Here is a 21623-nt window from a genome sequence, read left to right on the forward strand (position 1 = left end):
GCCTAAGTTTGTGTTTGCATCAATGACGAGCTGTAGATTAAAGGAAAGATCCACCATGTCACAGTCTTACTCTGACGAGATGGAGGGTCAGTATGATGACCTGAGAGTACGACGAACTCGGAGGTCAGAGGTCAGATGTTAACGTTTGTTTACACAGATGTGACGGCGTGAGACAGCTAGCTCGGTGACGTCTCCTAAAAGCTCCTGTTGACTATTTCTTCTTCTGTGTTTTTATGACCTGAAACATTCTCCTGTGGATCTTTTCAGACTCTCAAGGTTGATTTAAAGCCGACTGTTTTATGAAGCTTAACTTTTGTTCAGAGTTTGTAAAAGAATAAAAGGTTCAAGCATCTCTGTTGATGCCGTTTCAAAGTGTCTCTCTGGTGACCCCTGTGGTCATCAGCTGTAACTGCAGGTTACTTTCAGACCTCACTGTAGACTAACGTTTGAACGTTGAGTTCTTGTCGATCATTTCAAAGAATTAAAAAAACTAAAGCCTCATTTTGATTGGACAAAGATAAAAAAAACATTTATTAATTAATAATCTGCCACATAAGAACTTTTATTATTTCCTGTTCATCTTTCAGCATTCAGAACATGAATGAGGGACGGATCAGTTTGAATGATTTAAAAGTGAATATATAAATGTGTTTCTAAGCTGCAAATTACAAACACGTTCTCCTTTAATGGCATTCTGTGATGTCATCGCTGCAGCTCACAAACTAAAGCTGGTCTGATCCTCTTTCTCCGTACATCATCATCCAAGATGTCTGCCTCATCGCAATGCAGCGAGCAGAGAGAGGGCCATGTCACCTGTACGAGGAAAAACCTCCCGGTGGACAGGAGGAGGAGGAGGAAGAGGAGGAGCTGGAAGAAGAGCAGGAGGAGGAGGAAGAGGAGGAGCTGGAGGAAGAGCAGGAGGATGAGGAGGAGGAGCTTGAGCAGGAGGATGAGGAGCTGAAGGTGGAGGAAGAGGAGGAGGAGGAGGTGGAGAGTTGAATATTATTGCCCATTTGACAGTTTTCGTTGTCACTGAGTAATCAAATTAAAAACGCTGCAGATTAAAAATGTAAATAAAAACTGATCACAGAGAGAGAGAGAGAGAGAGAGAGAGAGAGAGAGAGAGAGAGAGAGAGAGAGAGAGAGAGGTTAGGGGGAGTAACCCTTACCCAGGACTGAGAGGAGAGACAGAGACCTACAGGAGAGAAAGCACAGCTCTGACAGGAGGTGACGGAGCTGAGAGGAGAGAGAGACAGCGTGGAGATATTTACACGGCTGCTGTTGCCCTCGTCTTTGAAAAGAAGAAGGAGCAGGAGTAGAAGAAGTGTGGCTCTATCTAGCTGTACAGGATAAATACTCTCAGGCATCAGGGTATATGGATGATTGTATATCTGACGATCATTGGAGGGTGCCGGCGAGGCAGCTCGTGTCGGTCTCATGGTGATATGAACGGCTCCGCCTCCATAATTAGTACCTGTTCTTTGTCCCAGCAAGGTTTACCTTTATAAATTGTACACATTAAAAACCCTGACAAAGGCACACCATGGAGAGAACGGCAACATCTACTCAGCACTAAGGACTAGTTATACATTATCTGTCTATGTAAAATATGTACAGGGCCGAGGGGAGGGGCTTAAGTGTCATAGAGGCCCCGCCCTCTCTCAGCTGCTGCTGTCATTGGCCATCAGACTCACAGGAGTGTTTAAGGAAGGCCGAGGGACGTAAAGACAGTTTTTCAGCCACAAAACCTCCGTATCCGGACTGTTTGTGTCCGTCAGTGTGACCGTCCAGCGTCTGCATACGAGCTCGCACACGACCTCCGGACACGATTCCACAGAAGAAGAAGAACTCCTCGACCACGTGCCTCCTCAAAGGACAGCAGCATTAAATTCAAGTTCGCCCTCTCCGATATTCCTCCTCAATGCAAAATCACTCCTGCCAGAGCAACATCCGTGAAGAAGGAGGAGAAGAAGAAGACGACGATGGAGTGCAGCATGAGGCCTGGCAGGCTGGGGGCGGGGCTTAAGAGGAGGAGGCGGGCGCTGCAGGTTGTCTCCGCCCGTTCAGACGATCTTCTTAATGCTCGGTCTCTTGAAGCTGCCGGCGCTGCGCTGCTTTTGAACCTGACTGGCTGAGCCGTGGCGAGTGCGCCCCCCGGTGGACAGAGCAGAGCTGGGGGAGAGCTGGACGTTCTCCTTGTCCACACCTTCAGGGACACAAAGAGGTAAGTGAGCTCCAGCGTTTGTGAATGATAAGTTTAAAGGCATTTTGCTTATTTTTGCATTGAAACAGAAGATTTAGACTGAATAACAGCTGCCTTCAGTCATTTTTGTAGGATTTAAATATATTGTATCTCCAGTTTAAGCACTGATTTCATCTCCTGCGTGTTATTTAACAGGCAGCAGGGGGCGCTGCAGGACAGGCAGGGTATGCACTGACTGCAGTAACATCACTCTGAAGACAGGGGGAGTTCAAACAATAAGAATACAGATTCACTAAAGGTCAGAGAAAACATGTCTCTGATCCTGGACTCTGTGTGTGTGTGTGTGTGTGTGTGTGTGTGTGTGTGTGTGTGTGTGTGTGTGTGTAGGTGTTTGTGTGTGTGTGTGTGTGTGTGTGTGTGCGCGCGCGTGTATTTCCGTGTGCGTCTGTGTGTGACCGTGTGTGACCTGGAGAGTGCTGCGAGGTAGCCAGTGAGGTCATGGAGTTGGACAGGTTGAGGTTGGCAGTAATGCTGAGCTGGCTCTGGCTGGTGGGGGGGTAGGGGGAGGTGGGGGTCCTCAGCTGCTCCTCCCCTCGCTCCTCGTCCGCCGCAGGTAGGTAGCTGTCAATCAACGCCTCCAGGAACTTGACGATGAGCTCGGCATAGTCGGGGATCTGGGTTTGCTGCGGGGGAGGGGGAGGAGGATGATCAACACTTAACGCTCTATCAGAAGCTTTGACTTGAATTACTGTCATCAAATAAAGTTTAAATAAAGTTTTAACAATCAGAGATAGTCAGAGACTGTTTTATATTTAAAGTTCTTTACAGCTTCTACTCCGTGTGTGTATCTGTGTGTGTGAGTGTCTCTCTCTTTGTGTGTGTGTGTCTCTCTATGTGTTTGTGTGTGTGTGTGTGTGTGTGTGTCTCTCTCTCTCTTTATGTGTATGTGTGTGTGTGTCTCTCTCTTTGTGTGTGTGTGTCTCTCTATGTGTTTGTGTGTGTGTGTGTGTGTGTCTCTCTCTCTCTCTTTATGTGTGTGTGTGTGTGTGTCTCTCTCTCTCTTTATGTGTGTGTGTGTGTGTGTCTCTCTCTCTCTTTATGTGTGTGTGTGTGTGTGTCTCTCTCTCTCTTTATGTGTGTGTGTGTGTGTGTGTCTCTGTGTGTGTGTGTGTGTGTGTGTTTATATGCTCTATACATCACTACTTTAATTGGCAGGCTGGTTGTGAATCAGTGCTGTGATCGCTGAGTTGGCTGAATCCTCCCCAAGCTACAGAATGAAAAAATGAGGGGAGGGGGGGCAGAGATCAGTCATACCTTAGAGAAGGGTCCAGCAAACCTCCAGAGTCCATTAAAACCAAAGCCTGTGAAGTGAAGAGGGGGTAGATGAGGGGGGGGGGGGGCGGCGGATGATGGAGGGAGACGAGGGAGGGAGGGGAGATTGGGAGGAAATGCTTACAGAGAACAGCACAAAGGTGTTCAAAGTGTTCTTTAAATAAAGTTGTTAATTGAATGTGCAGGTGGGGGTTTTACTCTGCAGGTAGGAGGGCTGGTATGGCGGGGGCGACTCCTCGTGGTACACCACGCTCTGCACGATGCCGTGCACCGGGTTCAGCAGGTTGGTGTCCTGACACATGGACAGCACAGTGTTGATCTTTGAGTCCAGCAGGTTGTGTCTGTGGAGGACGCGCACACACACACACACACACACACACACACACACACACACACACACACACACACACACACACACACACACACACACACACACACACACACACACACACACACACACACACACACACACACACACACACACACACACACACACACACACACACACACACACACACACACACACACACACACACACACACACACACACACACACACACACACACACACACACACACACACACACACACACACACACACACACACACACAGAGAGAGAGAGAGAGAGAGAGAGGCTGTGGTTGGATAAAGTTAGACTCTGGCTCGCAGCCCGTGAGATGATACGAGTCGATGCAGATGAGTGCAGTCGATGAGAGAAGCCTCAGACTTAGTAAGCTCAGCGTGTTCATGAGCTCGTCTGTATTTAATTTAAGATCTGCAGTCTCACATCGAGGCTCAATCAGTCGACATGTTTCCATTCAACTTCCGCGTGGCTGTAATCAGCTGTGAACTAACCTAATGATTCCACTGAACAAATATTCAAAAAAGATATATTTCTTGTTCTCTTCCAGTGTGTACGCATCATTGTATCTTATCCTACCCGGAGATAAACTCATGCATTAAGTAGAATGCAGGAAGTCAGCTGATCAATGAAGGGAGGCGATTACGTTTCCAGATTTCTTTTGGAGCATCAACTCTTTTTAGACAAAGATAAAAAACTTTGACACACCTTCCTCCAATCCAGTCATTCCCTTTCAAAACACTAGGGGGCGCTGGTTGGAGCAGACGCCACACATTTAGAGGCTGCAGTCCTCAGCACAGCGGTCACAGGTTCGAGTCGACACTTTCAGTAAAAGCTTGCGTTATATTTTTACTCACTTTCAACTTAAACTAGGTTAACTGGAGACTCTAAATTCCCTGTAGGAGTGAATGTGAGTGTGGCTGGTTGTCTGTCTCTATATGTCAGCTCTGTGATTGGCTGGTGAACGGTCCAGGGTGTAACCCCGCCTCTAACCCACTGGGGATCAGCTCCAGCCGCCTTCGTCCCCAAATAGGAAAAGCGGTTTAGATGACGAATGGATGGAGTCAGAGACTGAATATTATTTTTCATGCTTCCTGGCGTTTCAGCCGGACTTTCCCTCCTGGTAACATTTCCTGTGGAGTCCATGAGGAAACGCAGCAGGAAACATTCAGGAACATTCACTTTGAAATCTCGTGACGGATGTGATCGATCGTCAACATTTGACATTACCGAACCGTTCTGAACACAAAGACTCTTCATGCATGACCAGCAGAGAACCAGTGGCTGAACATTCATCAGAGGTTACAAACACATTCATACGTGTGAACTTACACAACGGGGAAAACCTTGGGGAAGACGACACTGGCTTCAGCCAGGTACTCGTACAGGATCCTCTGGTCGAAGTCGTCCGTGGTGTATTTGACCTGCGTGGCCTAAGAGCGAGCACAGTCCGTCAGTGGGAATGTCAAAATAAAAGCCCCTGATTGTTTTTGTACCAGTCATGTGACTCACCAGCACAGTGAGCAGCAGAGCCTGGATCTTGGGGTCGGTCAGAACCTCCTCGTCCAGCAGCACGTTGGACTCAGACACGGATACTTTACGGAGGTGAGAGTTTCCCATTCTTTGAGTCTCTGTGAGTCAAACATAATCATTAAATATCTGCATCATGTGAGAAGTTCTGGAAGAGGAAAGGTGGATTTCTTCTTCCTCTCTCACCGATCTCGTAGTCGTTCTCAGCGACCCGCCTCATCTTTGGAGGCGTGGTCATACCGGACTCCATCTCCGGTCTCTTTGGTGCTTTAGAGTCTGAAATGAGGTGGTCGAAGCTCTTCCTGGTGCCTGAGGAACAAATAATCATATTCATAAAATGTGGCTTTGATAAGAAATCATGCTCTCCATCAAATGTCACAAAGTCGTACCCAGCAGCTTCTTAGTGTTGGCCTGGGACGGCTGACCCATGTCCAGGCTCATGGACTTGCGTGTTCGAGGGCTGATCTGACCCACCGTGGGGTAGTGATGAGCGGACAGGTAGCGCTCTGAAGCCTGAGGAGACGCCCAGGGCTGGGTCTCTCGCAGGGTCCTGAAAGGAGGGGCAAAGGTCAGAAATTACAGGGTCCGTACAAGGTCGGGTATTAGACTTTTTAAATTTGTGTTTGTTGAACGGGGGTCCGGTCGATTGTTTCTGAAAAAAGTAGAGTAGAAAAGTTCGATCTGAAGGAGATTGTGAGATCTGTTCATAGAGATAAATAAAGAGTCCTGAGATTCTAACCCTGACCCATTCCAAAGTCAGGTGGATTATGTATCTTTACAAAGACTCTCTCAGAATACGGTCCTTAATAATCTCCAGGTCCACAGTGTTGGTGGGCTCACCTGCAGCTGGGGTCTGAGACGTGACTGGAGTAGGTGTCCATTGGTACTGGGTCCATGGAGAGGTCAGAGATCAGCAGAGACTTTCTGTGTTTGAGGCTGCAGCGACTCCGGACCTCCTCAGAGACCGTGAGCAGAGCTGAAACCAAAAAGAAGGAGAAGAAGAGGAAGGTCATCAAGGCCCCCGAAAATCCAGAACTAAGAACCCCCCCCCCACAAAGACAGGACATGGATCTGGAACAGCTTCATTACTCTCTCTTTAATATTACGCTCTGGTTACTCTTTAACGGGATCCCCTGAATGAACAAGTGATCATATCAATAAAAGAGAAGATGCTAGGTGTCTCTACGGGTCTTTCTTACCTGCCAGGTAAGCCACACTGTGGATGTTGACCTCAAACTTGTCACACTTGAGATGTTTGCTGATGAGAGCCAACAGAGTGTGCAGGATCCTCACCGTCCTGGCTACAGTGGTGGCTGACGGGTGTCTGTAACCTGCAGAGGCACGATGCGACCGTGAGTGAGACTTTACATCATGAAGCAAACATCTGAGTGAACACACTTTCACATGTCTCACCTTTGAGCAGGTGTCCCACCAGGGCAAAGTTAAAGTTAGCGCTGAAGTTGAGGCCCACAAAGTGATCCATCTGCTTACAGTGCCACTCTAAAGGACGCCTGATCTCCATGAACACCTCCTCTGGACTCTGAGGAGCAGCAGGAGGGGAGAGAGGAGGAGGAGTGAGAGGAGGGGGCGAGAGAGGAGGAGGGGAGAAGACGACAGAGGAGGAGGGGAGAGAGGAGGAGGAGGGGAGAGGAAGAGAGAGAGGAGGAGGGGAGAGAGAGGAGAGAGAGGAGAGAGAGAGGAGGAGAGAGAGGAGGAGGAGGGGAGAGAGAGGAGGAGAGAGAGAGGAGGAGGAGGGGAGAGAGAGGAGGAGAGAGAGAGGAGGAGGGGAGAGAGGAGGAGAGGAGGAGGGGAGAGATAGGAGGAGAGAGAGAGGAGGAAGAGAGAGAACGGTTACTTCTCGTACACAGCAGAACTTTGATAGTTGGAGTTTAAATAAACATGTTTCTAAAATAACGCTCCTATGTGTTTACAGATCAGTTCTTACATCATGTGGATTTACTACATTCATTTACATATACTATATATAATTAGATGATTTTTATGACATTTTAAACCTGCGTTTATAAACATCCATAGGCGTGCATGTGATGCTGAAATAAAAACATTTAATCTCCAACGTTTTGCTTCTTCTGAAATGAATGATTATTAGTTTAATCTCGTGCTTTTTTGTCCCTTCAGAAGCACTGTTGATAATACTCTCCATAGTCTCAGTGATGGAAAGTTTGTTAGGAAAGCGTAAACGTGTGTGTGTGTGTATGTGTGGTACCTTGTCATTAAACACTCTCATGGTGTCCAGAGTGTGGAGGTTCTGCTCCAGCAGGGCGGTACCTGCAGAGTAGAGGTTCACCTCGTCCAGCTGCAGCACGGCCACCGCAACCCAGAACAGAGCTTTGTGCATGGGAGACTCCTGCGCACACACACACACACACACACACACACACACACACACACACACACACACACACACACACACACACACACACACACACACACACACACACACACACACACACACACACACACACACACACACACACACACACACACACACACACACACACACACACACACACACACACACACACAGATTAAGCAATGTTGTTGTTGTGTACATCATCAGGATGTTCGTAATGTGCATAGGTGTGACGTCATGTTTGACTGTTTTTTTTACCTTGCTGAGTAAAGGCTGCAGTTTGGTCAGAGCTATGACCGTGGCCTCGATCAACACCTGGCTGTTATAATTATCAGGACCCTTCAGACAGCTCTCCAGACCCTGAGGAGGAGGAGGGGAGAAAGAGAGGAGGAGGAGAGAGAGGAGGAGAGAGGAGGAGGAGAGAGAGGAGGAGGAGAGAGAGGAGGAGGAGAGAGAGAGAGGAGGAGAGAGAGGAGGAGGAGAGAGAGGAGGAGGAGAGAGAGAGAGGAGGAGAGAGAGGAGGAGGAGAGAGAGAGGAGGAGAGAGAGAGAGAGGAGGAGAGAGAGGGTCAGAGTCTGACTAGTTAACTGTTCATTTAGGTTTGTTCTGCTCTGACGTTAACTCAGAGATCAGCTGATCTCACAGACGACATCATTGTAACTCAAAGATGTCGTCCGTGAGCCCACAGGCTCTAGAGGGGATGATCTTGAGGTGTTCTCCTCACCCGGTCGATGCTGAGCAGAGGGCTGGCCTTGCTGAGGATCCTGATGATCTGTTTGATCTGACCGTGACTCACTCTCTTACTGATGCAGCCGAACACCACCAGAGCTCTGGGCTGCAGGGACGGGTTGTACTGGAACGCAAACCTACACACACACACACACACACACACACACACACACACACGTGTTCAAAGTGCACGTTGACATCATGAACATATGAAGATCATAGACGGAGGAGGGGGGGGTTCATACTTCTGTGCCAGCTCGGTCCACTGGTCTAACCACTTGCAGGCTGGGATGTCCCTCATACACGCCTGGAGGAGAGAAACACAGGTAAATAATAAATATATTAATATTCGCCTGGTGCTGAGATGAGGGACACATTGGTGGATTCATGTGGGAGCAGAAGTCAGAGCAGTCAGCTGCTGGACGGCGTCCTGAGTTAGCGCAGTAAAGGCTGAATCTACTTTGAACGAGGCGTACGCGTAGACCCCCGGATGGTCAGAACGGAGATGTTCCCATACTTGCCTGTACAACGCATGTTACTGGAGGATTCCTCTAGAGGGAGCACCACATAAATCAGAGATTCTGTGATGTGAACAAAGATGTAACGACTGTAGTTTGAGTCTCAATCGATTCACTTTTCTGTCACGCTCTCGCCGTTGTTGTAACGGTTCTCTGGTGTCTCCGATGTTGCAACATCTGGTCTCATCACCGACCCTAAACTGCCCCTAGTGGTTATAGGCATATTGCATCAGGCAGAAGCTTATCGTTGATTTCTGAGTACGTATACAAATAACACTCCAAACCTCCACGTGATATGCGAGGCTGATGTCATGCGTTGGCGTGGTTAAAAGCGGGTATACACAGGGCTTAATGCTCCCCGTACAAACGCTCGATGGCGGTGATGTTAGTCATTGAGAAGTCTTTGTGTGTAATAAGAGTTAGTCTGCTGACCTCCATGATCTCCAGTAAGGCCTCGGTGACGGTCTCCAGGGACGACAGGGCAAACGTCTCCCTCTCGTACGAGCCTGGAGAGAAGGAACGGTCTCTGTAGCTGGAGCGGAAGGCAATGACAGCGGCCGACTTGACTTTGCTGATGCCGAACAGAAGGTAAAACTTTGGCAGAGAGAACTCGGTCAGACTCAGCCTCAGGACCTGCTTAGTCTCCTCTGAAAACACAACATCAACATTTACTGTCAATAAACACACACACCTTTACAAACGTCCTAACCCGTGTGTGCGTTCACTGTGGTGTGTATGTGTGTGTGTGTGTGTGTGTGTGTGTGTTTTTCCTGCTGTTATGCAAACTAGCTTAGCATAGGACAACTTCCTGTAAGAGCACCCACCTCCATCTGTGGAGAGCATTAGAGTTTCCTTCTACTTTGAACATTTCTCCCTCATGGAGGACATCATTCAAAGTTTCTTGTCTCTTTGTCTGCACAGGTTTTAGACATTTGAGATGTGTTTTTAGAAACAGTCCATCTTACTGCGATGTTCTCTTTTACTTTATCGGTCAAAGCGAGGCGTGAATATTCATTCCCGTCTCTTCATATGCAGCAAAAGGCTCCTTTACTTCCTATGTTACTTAAACTCCAGGAGCTTTAGAGAAACTGATAAACCAAAGAGATAGTTTGGTAAGGTCACAGATTCAAAGTTGGAAACAGTTCAACCCTTTAGCTTCACTCATTAGGAAAAAGAAATGTGAACTTGTAAAAATCAGATCGGTAACAGACTGAAAGAAGTCCTCACCGCTGAAGTTGAGCTGCGAGCAGGTGCACAGGGAGTGAATGATGTTGATGACCAAACCATGGGTGGAGGCCCTGAGGGAGAGCGGCCCGGTGGCCACCAGCAAGGTCACCACGTGGAACAGGTACGGCAGGTGAGCCGCCACGTCCAGCGAGTTGTTGAAGGACAGCATGAGCATGTAGCGGGCCAAGATGGCGATGTCGTCCCACATCAGGTGCTGCTCCAGCGTGGGCGTGGGGGACAGACACGTCTTGTCTATGATCTTACACATCCGACCAATCACCTGCCGCGGAGAGTTAAAGAGAAGTCAGACAGGAAACTGTTATGGTGAAGTTCAAGATAAGTGGCCGTGAAGGAGGCTCTCGTCCATCTCATGAAGTCATCAGTGAGTGAAGAACACTTTCTGGAACTTCACAGGGTCCAGATTGTTGGGACCAGACTTCAACATAGCATGTTTCCTTAATGTCTGATCAGATAGTAAGCTCACTTTATATTCTCACTCACTACACATCTCACGGATTGGACCTTTGAGACCGTTTCATTTTAACTGAAAAAGTGTTGAAGTATTGAAAATGTTAACCTTAAAGAGGAAATCTGAGCACAATGCACGGCTCCACAGAGCTTCTGACTGGTGGTTTCTGGTCAGACATGGAGCTCATACAGACCATAATATGTTTGTGCTTACAGACGTTTATTCTGCTCTGGGTGACACAGAGTTCAAGAGGCTCGGACAAGGCTGCTTTGTTTTCAGCAGGCTGTCCTGCCATGACATCAGACTATGATGTATGACGATAACAACACAGAGACAACAAGAGTCAAGTATGCTCACACAGACATGGTCACCTCTTGTTCCTGTGATATCTTAAATATGATCCACTTTGAACACCTTAGCATCACAGATGGTTCAGCACTCCAACGTTAGACTCAGACTGTGTCTTCTTCATCAACAACCTTCACAATGGTCCCCATTCAGAGGCGAGCTGCTGTCTGCCATAATAGGAGCCAGGGCTTGGCTTTTCTATTGTGTCTGTCCGTCCGTCTCTGTATGTATGATGAGTTTGTGTTTGTGACGGTCCAGAGCTCACAGATGATGGATGGTGTCAGGATGACTTTGTCTCTTTGGATACTCTGAGTCAGGACCGACTTTCAGCTTCGGATTTATTCTCAACCATTTCAAAGTAAGTCAATCAAAAATATACTTTTATATCTGCTTCTGTTCATCCTGACGCTCTGATCCTTTAGAATCTATAAAAAACTCAAAATCTTCTTCTATAAATGTCTTCTATGTAAAATATACACAATCATCTTTGTCAATAACTCAAACTCACATCAAGTGTAAAGGTGTAACAAAGTCCTACGAGTATGTTTCACACTGAAGGCTCTGTGTGCTGCCTTCATAACTACAAACCCTGAACCCTCATGAAGCAGCAGAGTTTTACAGACTAAATGTGACCTTTTAGTTCACAGCGGGAGGTCAGACTCAGAGAGCTGATCGGGACAAACACCAGGAAATCAGAGTGTCTTCCTTATTTATTTGATTTACTGTTTAACACAAACGTCCAGCATCCATAGACTGGAGACCAGTATAAACTCAGTCTGACCTTACTGGAGACCAGTATAAATTCAGTCTGACCTTACCGGAGACCAGTATAAACCCAGTCTGACCTTACCGGAGACCAGTATAAACTCAGTCTGACCTTACCGGAGACCAGTATAAACTCAGTCTGACCTTACCGGAGACCAGTATAAACCCAGTCTGACCTTACCGGAGACCAGTATAAACCCAGTCTGACCTTACCGGAGACCAGTATAAACTCAGTCTGACCTTACCGGAGACCAGTATAAACCCAGTCTGACCTTACTGGAGACCAGTATAAACTCAGTCTGACCTTACTGGAGACCAGTATAAACTCAGTCTGACCTTACCGGAGACCAGTATAAACTCAGTCTGACCTTACCTGAGACCAGTATAAACCCAGTCTGACCTTACCGGAGACCAGTATAAACTCAGTCTGACCTTACAGGAGACCAGTATAAACTCAGTCTCACCTTACTGGAGACCAGTATAAACTCTGACCTTACTGGAGACCAGTATAAACTCTGACCTTACCGGAGACCAGTATAAACCCAGTCTGACCTTACCGGAGACCAGTATAAACTCAGTCTGACCTTACCGGAGACCAGTATAAACTCAGTCTGACCTTACCGGAGACCAGTATAAACCCAGTCTGACCTTACCGGAGACCAGTATAAACTCAGTCTGACCTTACCGGAGACCAGTATAAACTCAGTCTGACCTTACCGGAGACCAGTATAAACCCAGTCTGACCTTACCGGAGACCAGTATAAACTCAGTCTGACCTTACAGGAGACCAGTATAAACTCAGTCTCACCTTACTGGAGACCAGTATAAACTCTGACCTTACTGGAGACCAGTATAAACTCAGTCTGACCTTACCGGAGACCAGTATAAACCCAGTCTGACCTTACCGGAGACCAGTATAAACTCAGTCTGACCTTACAGGAGACCAGTATAAACTCAGTCTCACCTTACTGGAGACCAGTATAAACTCTGACCTTACTGGAGACCAGTATAAACTCAGTCTGACCTTACCGGAGACCAGTATAAACTCAGTCTGACCTTACCGGAGACCAGTATAAACCCAGTCTGACCTTACCGGAGACCAGTATAAACTCAGTCTGACCTTACCGGAGACCAGTATAAACTCAGTCTGACCTTACAGGAGACCAGTATAAACTCAGTCTCACCTTACTGGAGACCAGTATAAACTCTGACCTTACTGGAGACCAGTATAAACTCAGTCTGACCTTACTGGAGACCAGTATAGACTCAGTCTGACCTTTCTGGAGACCAGTATAGACTCAGTCTGACCTTACTGGAGACCAGTATAGACTCAGTCTGACCTTACTGGAGACCAGTATAGACTCAGTCTGACCTTACTGGACACCAGTATAAACTCAGTCTGACCTTACTGGACACCAGTATAGACCCAGTCTGACCTTACTGGAGACCAGTATAAACTCAGTCTGACCTTACTGGACACCAGTATAAACTCAGTCTCACCTTACTGGAGACCAGTATAGACTCAGTCTCACCTTACTGGAGACCAGTATAGACTCAGTCTCACCTTACTGGAGACCAGTTTGACGTTCCCTGAAGCCAGAGCCACTGCGGTGTCGGCCATGACCTCGGCTTTAATGGAGCCCAGTCCTCCGGTGGCGCTGGTTTTTATGAAGCTGTCAAGCACCACGTCCAGCAGGTCCGTTATCTGAGGACACACAGAGGTTAAATACACATCAGGGTTTTTAAGTTTGAAACCTGGAGGTGTAATGGACTCACCTGGCCCAGGCTGCCCCAGATCTTAGCCTGGATGGAGGGGTACATCTGCTTCTCATTGATTGTCATGGTGATGAGTTTGTCCAAAATGGCGGTGACACGCTGGCGCTTGGCGTCGTCGTTGTGTTTGCAGAAGCGGACCAGGTTGAGCAGCCACGGCGTCATGTACTCCAGACAGAGGTGCTTCAGCTCGATACCTGAAACAGGAAGTAGCTTTAACAAACCTAAAGCAGGGCTGTTTAGAGGTGGTTCATCTGTACACCCTAACCACATGTTTTTAACATGTTTTATCTCTAAACGACCACAGACCTCAGTTTTTAAATGTGGTTTTAAAAATGTTTTATATAAGTGAGATCATGTCTACCAGGCGCTCTGTCCACAAGAACTTACTGGATTTGCTGAAGCCTGAGATGCACTCCTCCAGAAACTCCAGGGTCAGGTGGGGCTCGTTGGCAGCCAGAGTCTTACTGATGGAGACGATGAAGAGGGTGTTGTTGGCCGGGATGCAGAGGCCGGACGTCTCCAACAGCTGACCCTCGATCTTCAGGTTGAAGGTGCAGGTCAGAGCACAGAGCAGGTTGTACGCTGCAGACCTGGACGTGTGAGGGATGATGAACAAGAGGAATTAGAGAAAGAGAAGTGAAGCAAGGGAGTTGAATGATTCCTCAAATATCTTTTAGAGCTTGTGTTTCATCATCTCCCTCTGCCCACAGGTCTGCACCGTTTAACCAAACACAGTTATTTTGACATTTTTAGTTTATGAAAAAAACAGAACACATTTCAAAAGTTGGAACCTAAAACTCCTGATACAACCCCCCCATCCCTCCAAACTAAGGACCTTTCTTAAAATAAGAGTGCATTTGAAGTTCGGATAACTTCCCCTTCCTTTATTAGATTGGGGCTCCAACTGGCCCATACAGCGTGTGAGCATGATTCAGAGGCTGACACCAAACTTAAATCAGACAACAACATGGATGTGATTTTATTTAACACGTGTGTCAAAAGGAGCCCCACCTGTTCCGTCATACTGGGATAGAGAAAGCACTGACCTGAGGCTGGGGTCCGAGCTGCCCAGGTTCAGCAGAGCAATGTTGAGCAGAGTCCCGGGGACGTCTTTGGGTCGGATCTTGGTGTGCTGTGGGATGGAGTCTGGCTGCGACAACTCCCAGCGTGTCCGGATGTGGATGATAGACTGGACAATGGCGTCGCACTCCTGGTGCATGAATGTGAGCGGCGTGCCCTGATTGGCCATGGTGAGGGTGAACTGGCTCTCATCCACCAGGCAAATCTCTTCGATCTCTGAGGCATAGTAGACATCGTTAAGGAAGACGGGCTGGCCGAGGACGCGGGTCCGCTCGGCTGAGGTCACCTGAACTGCCGTCGAGCCCACCTGAGCAGCAAGAAAATAAACAGTGTGACAGGAAACCAAAGGTTCATTTTGTTTTTATGATACTCTTGACCTCTACCTAACTCATCCTTTCATTACGTTTGTTCCAGAAGGACAGCAGGAGCGTTGAGAAGCGAGATTCATGGATTCACGGAAAATGTAAACAAATATTTTCTGGTGGATTCAAAGAACAGGAAAACATGAATCTGTGTCATCTGTGATCAGTGTCGGGATTCTCTAGAAGCCCTGATGTTGCATCAGAAACAGGCCGGCAATGGGGGCGCTAGTGGTCTATCGGTTAGGTTGCCCTACATGTGCAGAGGTTATAGTCCGAACACAAGTTAAGGGTCCAGCACTTCTTAGTCACATGTCAGGGAAAGTTATCAGTCATCCAGGTTATGGTAGTTCAAGGTTCAATCCCACACACAACTGGTTGATGGAGAGATGAAACATCTTCAAAAACTTAAACAAAGTTCACTTTAGATTCAATTTAAACCTTTGAGAACCAAGAGTAACGGCTGCATCCTCACCTTTATGGAGACCTTGGTGTCTTTGTGGGCCAGCTTGAGGGCATTGTGGAACACCTTGAGGTCTTCCTCCAGGGTCAGCGTGGCTGCAGGCAGCTTCTGTTGGTCTGGCTCGATGTGCTCGGCCAGTTTAGCCGGAAAGTCGATGAACTGGAGCCGTTTGCTGCCCTTCAGCCCCGTCAGCAGCCTCTCATGGTACTTAGTGTACTCCCTCACCCACGTGTTGCAGTTGTACACATACACAGCTGCAACATTTTCATAGGCAAAACCGGGAAAGACCACAAACCATTTGGACAGGAAGTCCGTCTTGAAGCGATTGCTGGGTCCCACGTGGGTTAGGTCGACCACTATCTCGTAGGGTTTGGCGTAGTAGGGTTTGAGGGTGAGCAGGACGTGGTAGATGAGCAGGTCTCCATTAATCTGGCCGGTTTTGAACCTGAAGAGAGGAGACAAATCAGAAACAGGTCAAACTCGTGTTCAGCCTTAATGATGTCATTATCTTTCTGCAGTTATGATCCATTATTTGGGTTTGGGGTTCGTTAAAACATAATTTATATCACGAGTTAAGGAGTTAAAGCTGTTTGTGATTCTGAGATTCTGAACTTTCTTTTCTCTCTTTTCTTGTTAGAGCTCCTCGTATCTGTGGTATCAGACCACAAGCCCTGAAATAACCAGACCAGCGATAGACCCATAAAGGGGGTCAGGAAGTGAGCTCAGAGCGTATCAAGAGGTCGACTGCAACAGTTGTCCCACGGCATCCTCCAACAAAGACCAAAGAACTAGACTACTTCAGGTAAGCCGCTGAAGAAATGTAGAAAATACTGTTTGTTTATGAGCACATTAGAAAATAATCATGTTCCTAAGTACTGAACTTCATTGGAAGATCAACTCTCTTCTTGTGTTGGCACAGATGGAAGTACCTGAGCTGCATCATCTTAGTTAGAGCAATCAGGTTTATTTTAATGTGAAGTTACAGGCTTGAAGTGATGGATGGAGGATTTGAATACTACTTACTGTTTCTTTATTTCAGGTCATGATGGAAAGCACAAGAACCTTTTGTCTGTTTCTGCTGATCAACCAGCTGACACTCTGTCCTACCCATGCAGACCATTCAACCACACTGCTGTACTCCTCGGCAGCAAAAGATCAAGGTGGGACTTCAACCCCTGCTTCGGGTCCCAACTTCACCACCATCGACCACCCAAACTATTTTGATACAGACACAAACGGCACCCGAGCTGACTGCCTAATCGACACTGAGATGGGTCTTATTGCTTTGGGTTGTGCAGGGGGGCTGATTGTCTGTCTGCTGGTAACCACAGTGGTACTGGCATGTCAGGTCTGGCACCTTCAGCACCGGGTGCATGTCCCAAGAACCTCAAGGTCCAACCTGGACTTGGTGGGCAGTGCGAGCTACTGGGGCGACGACCGTCCTGAGGCTCAAGGACTGATCGGTCCGTGTGATGCCAGCGTAATGCTTGAGGAGGTGAGATCAGACAGCAAGGAGGAGGAAGAGAGTCAGGCTGAAATACAAGAAGAAGGCGGAGCCGCAGCGATGGCTTTCAATCTTGAAGATAAGGCCGGTCAGATGCAAAGCTCTAGCTCCAGGGACTCCTGTCTGGAGATTCCCAGAGATCTTGAGGACATGCCCCTTGTTGTGTGAGGAGGTAACCCCAACTCGGAGAGACCAGCGCACCCAAAATCTTCCATCGAGACAAAAAGCAGCCAATTCAGCTGATGTGTTGTGGTAGCAGGTTCTTCTTCTTTCCAGTTTATGACAACTCACAAAAAGTTAACTTTAATGTCAGTAAGATATCGCACTGCCTGGGCATCGATCTCAAGTTAGATTACTGGTGCCAACACATAACCCATCAGGACCGTTTTTGAATCCTTTCCTTTGAGAAATATAAAAAAAATTGAAAAAAACGTGTGACTGATGTTAGCTAAAGACCCATAAATATTTGTCATATGAAAAGCCATTTTGAAGGGCGGTGACTCAACAAAGACGCCAGCTCGTTTACATCAAATGCTGTACCCAATAACAGACAGTCAGCACTTTAAGCCCAACCCCCAAATGTTATTTACACCTTGGACCGACCCTAAACAGGAACACGAGTTCTACCAAAAGTTCTTGTTTCTCGGGGTGTTTTTGTGGTGGAAATGCGACTTAAACAAGTTTATCATTCTGATGATACTAGAGAACGTGTTGGGGTAAAGAGCCAGTCCCAGTCTTTTGTACATTTCCCATGTGTGTAGCTTAATGTGGAATTTATTCAAATCTCTAAACTGGGCTGTAAAAGACGACGCAGCAGAGAGGTCTAAAGCCAAGAGGACAGAATTAAAGAGGTTCATTGACTGTACATGATTCTCTACATATGTGATCCCACTTACTTCATAAATCTTTAATTTAGTGAAGCTAATGATTTATCAGACAGAGTGATGGGAGACCTCCAGCAGCTGCTGAAGCCACGTTCAGATGACGCTCGTTAAGTTTGGTACACGTTCTACTAACTGTTCAAATAAATCCTTGTTGAATTCTGCTTCTGACTTTTCACAGTGTAAGGCTTACTCCATACCTTCTTAATATTTCTGTTATTACATAACTATTGTGCAAAAGAAAAGGAGCCTGCTTTTAATAAACTGATTTGCTTTTTGTCAATATCTGTTCATTATTCACGTCACATCCTACATTTCTATCAGCTTCTCTCACATGTTTGTGTGCAGTAAAATAGTAAAAAATAATCGACCAGGGGTGAGCGACGACCCCGCAAATAAATAAATATGGAAATAAATAAATGTAGAAATGAATAAATGTGGAAATAAATTTAAGACATTTAATTATTCATGTCCCATTTATTTATTCCAGTATTTATTTATTTATACTTTTGTCAGATCTCATCCTCCACAGCAGGGATGTACACTCTCTCACTCTCTCTCTCACTCTCTCTCTCTCTCTCTCTCTCTCTCTGGTTGTCATCACATTTCCTGTAAGTGAAGCAAGGCTCAACATTTCCTCAGAGAAACCTTCCATGACTTTAGTTCCTTCTTTTATTCGAGGTACGTCTCAACAGAGAGACGACGGCAAAGTATCAAAGGTTTTTTTCTTTGATACATCCATTTTTAAACGACATACCGAACAAGAGGCCGTCTGGTTCAAGTCAACGGTGAGTCACATTTCATACATGGAGGGCTCTAGTGTCCCCGTACACTGTGTTAAATAGCCGAGGATCTATGAATGGACTTTAATACTGTATTCTTTTCATTTAGTTTATCTAATGTCACCTTAGAGTACAGCGGGCTTCAACTCTATTGTTTTAGAAATGACACATTCTATGAAGAAGATGGAACTGTTGCGTCTGGTATTAACAACACAGATGTCTCATTATCACCAGGTATCAGTCTGACTCAGGTGCCATTTTACTCTTTTACTCATTATTAACACACTTATTCATTTGTGAGGAAAATAATCTGCAGATAAGACCGTCTTGAATCTTTTGTGACTTCAAAGTGACATTTAGAGGAAGTGATGCAGCAGAAGTTACATTTCACAACAGCGTCACAATCGAACCATCAAACCCTCTGAAAAGGACATTGCCTCACATTCTATGCTCTTCATCTCTTACAGAATCATTTCCGTTGCTTTGGCAACAAAGAGTCAACAAACCAGCCGAGGACGAGGGGAAATGAGGACCATGATGACCATGGATGTCTTAAGGTTTATCTTTGTATTGCTGTTGTCACTGACGGCGAGCAGGCCCTCCAGCCAGAATCCTAACGCCACCGATGTGATGATTCACAACCAGTCAACCAAAGAGGAGGCATCCAACTCAAATCCACCTTCAGTGGTTTCAGGTCTCATCACACAGGCTACCATGATTAATGAAACGACTACAAAACCCAGTGATACACCTTTACTGCAAACAACTCCAACCACACCTCTTTCACCAAATACTCCAACAACAGCAACCCGTTCCCAATCATTTCAGCCCGAAAGCTCCACAATGGGCATGAAGTCCATGACGCCAGCAACAACAGCAGTGACCAGTGAAGCCAGCAACCCAACCATGACCACAAGGGTACCTCCAACGCTTAGCGGCTCCACCCAAAGCCAAGACACAGGAAATACGACAACCTCCAAATTCACCAGGGAGAAAACCACCGAATCATCTTCACCCCCCGCACAGTCTACAAATCTTATTTCTACAACCGTATCTACTGAGTCTCAAAGCACAGTCCCTGGTGCTACAGAGTCTACAGGTCTGTTCAAAACTTCAAAAGCAACAACAAAGACCCCATTCATCCACACGACAAATACAAGACAAGACCCCCCCATAAAGCAATCAGGCAACAGTAAAGCTGTTGCAGGGATAATTGGCGGGGCGCTGGTACTGATGATGGTAGGATTCCTGGTCATCTACATTAAGAAACGGAAGCTTCAGAGTCATCAGATAACAACCAAAGACTGGGCCGGACCATCACCATTTCTAGAGGGGGGAGATGACAACGGTCAAGTGACACAGAGGTCATCAAACCGGATTTCTCTGTCCAGCTTCCTGCCTCAGAGGTTGTCCAAAAGGTTGTCCTTGCTCCCAGAAACAGACGAGGAGTTGGAGGACATGGTGCCGGGCTCAACGTTCAGAGACAAGAATCAAGGGAGTACCTTTGGTCGAGAGGTGAATGGAAATGATAAAGAAACCAACGGGATGGCTGGAGGTAACGTAGAGACTACAACGACAGGAGGCCCTCAAGACACTGTTGAAAACTCAGAGTCCTCTTCACAAACCCAAGACCCACTGACCACAAACGACAATTCAGGAGATGCCAAACTCAGTCAAGACCCTCCTGCAAGTCCAACTGCTCTATCTGGTGCTGGGGAAAATCTTCCAGAACCCCCCCCCCCCCCCCCCAATAATGGGCAACCTTCACTGAACTGACTCCCCAACCCCCACAATGAATTCACTTCACTGTTTTTAAGAAGCAACAACTGTGACAGACAACACAGGAAGATGAGTCACTTCAAGAAGTGATGTTTATCTTGGCTTTCACTGCAGTAAATAAACCTGTATATGTACGGTCTTTGAGATATGAGATCTCTGAATCCTCTGGATCTGTACATGGACCACCACCATCTTCAACAAACCAAATGATATGGTGCTCTTGTTTAAAGTTCCAGTGGAGCTCAGAGACTCTAAATACTTGATTGTTGAAGCTGTTCTGGTGCCCCATGTCTTACTCTGTACACGTGAGTCTCTGAAACTCGGTAATGCGGCGTGTCCAGCTATTTTTATATAGCTAGTTTTACTCTCTCTCTCTCTCTCTCTCTATAGCTAGAGTTACACTTAGAAACAACATCACAGACTGTTGGTGCACACACTTCCTCTGTTGTACTAAAAGAAGTGTGGGCACCGCCATTATTAAACAAAAACCACTGGCACTGGACTGTCACCACACCCTCCATCTTCCTCAGACTCAGCACTTTGTTAGCTTCCAGCTGACAGAAATGGAAGACTTGTATGTGTCTTTGGAAGACAGTGAAACACACTTTAACAGAGTGATTGTTTCCATGATGGATTCACTCTGGACTGCTGGTCTAAATATCTAGAACAACCTGGAGTAAATCAGCTGTAACAAACATGTGCAAAGTTAGATGAAATGATGTGAAAATGTTCAAGCAGCTTGAGAAGCATTTTAAAAAAAAACTGCCATCGAGTGTAATTCAGATTCTAGTAATTTAAACATTTAAATGGGGGGGGGGGGGGGGGGTTGTTGTGTATCGCTGAGCTTCTTTAATCAGCTTTAAATTACTTTAGACTCAAACTTTCTCACTCTTGTTCTTCCACTTAAGCTTACATCTTTGAGATGACCCTTATGCTTCCAGTAACCATGGCAACAATCTTCACAATAAGCTTAGTCAGGTGTCATTCTGAAGTAAAAACTCATCCCAACACGCCACATATGAGAAACACGTTATTCTTCCACAGATGAAACATGATTAGTGATGTGCCGTTGAGTCATGACGGAGAAGGAGAAATGTGGATTTCACTGCTCGCCTTGTTGCTTTGAGAGTTGGTAATAATAAA

General features: G+C 46.6%; 3 protein-coding genes across 4 annotated transcripts in view; 2 read left to right on the forward strand and 1 right to left on the reverse strand.

Moving 5' to 3' along the window:
* Window positions 1–541: 541 nt before the first annotated feature.
* Window positions 542–21623, reverse strand: part of nf1a (neurofibromin 1a) — a 61824-nt gene continuing 40742 nt past the window's right edge. For both annotated transcript variants that reach the window (XM_061046186.1, XM_061046185.1), the window contains exons 36-57: window positions 15547–15979; window positions 14679–15019; window positions 14020–14222; window positions 13633–13826; window positions 13421–13561; window positions 10275–10554; window positions 9480–9694; window positions 8775–8836; window positions 8525–8666; window positions 8059–8160; window positions 7654–7794; window positions 6840–6966; window positions 6626–6757; window positions 6267–6402; window positions 5816–5976; window positions 5613–5735; window positions 5409–5527; window positions 5229–5329; window positions 3734–3876; window positions 3518–3564; window positions 2670–2886; window positions 542–2206 (exon numbers count right to left, since the gene is read on the reverse strand). In XM_061046186.1, the coding sequence (XP_060902169.1) occupies window positions 2064–2206; window positions 2670–2886; window positions 3518–3564; window positions 3734–3876; window positions 5229–5329; window positions 5409–5527; window positions 5613–5735; window positions 5816–5976; window positions 6267–6402; window positions 6626–6757; window positions 6840–6966; window positions 7654–7794; window positions 8059–8160; window positions 8525–8666; window positions 8775–8836; window positions 9480–9694; window positions 10275–10554; window positions 13421–13561; window positions 13633–13826; window positions 14020–14222; window positions 14679–15019; window positions 15547–15979 (3703 nt within the window). In that variant the 3' untranslated portion in view covers window positions 542–2063. The remainder of the gene's footprint in view (window positions 2207–2669; window positions 2887–3517; window positions 3565–3733; window positions 3877–5228; window positions 5330–5408; window positions 5528–5612; window positions 5736–5815; window positions 5977–6266; window positions 6403–6625; window positions 6758–6839; window positions 6967–7653; window positions 7795–8058; window positions 8161–8524; window positions 8667–8774; window positions 8837–9479; window positions 9695–10274; window positions 10555–13420; window positions 13562–13632; window positions 13827–14019; window positions 14223–14678; window positions 15020–15546; window positions 15980–21623) is intronic.
* LOC132980200 (uncharacterized) lies at window positions 16166–17548 on the forward strand. The gene is made up of 2 exons (XM_061046188.1): window positions 16166–16336; window positions 16574–17548. Exon 2 carries the CDS (start codon window positions 16577–16579, stop codon window positions 17204–17206), a length of 630 nt encoding a protein of 209 aa, XP_060902171.1. The 5' UTR covers window positions 16166–16336; window positions 16574–16576; the 3' UTR covers window positions 17207–17548.
* On the forward strand, window positions 18502–20618 carry LOC132980197 (uncharacterized). The gene is made up of 2 exons (XM_061046183.1): window positions 18502–18707; window positions 19169–20618. The coding sequence occupies exon 2, from the start codon at window positions 19227–19229 to the stop codon at window positions 20475–20477; it is 1251 nt and encodes a 416-aa protein (XP_060902166.1). The 5' UTR covers window positions 18502–18707; window positions 19169–19226; the 3' UTR covers window positions 20478–20618.

Source organism: Labrus mixtus, chromosome 9 (assembly GCF_963584025.1).
Source record: "Labrus mixtus chromosome 9, fLabMix1.1, whole genome shotgun sequence".
NCBI classification, from domain to species: Eukaryota; Metazoa; Chordata; class Actinopteri; order Labriformes; family Labridae; genus Labrus; species Labrus mixtus.

Coding starts and splice junctions, on each gene's coding strand:
- LOC132980200 (XM_061046188.1), top strand. CDS start 16,577: ATGATGGAAAGCACAAGAACCTTTTGTCTGTTTCTGCTGATCAACCAG.
- LOC132980197 (XM_061046183.1), top strand. CDS start 19,227: ATGAGGACCATGATGACCATGGATGTCTTAAGGTTTATCTTTGTATTG.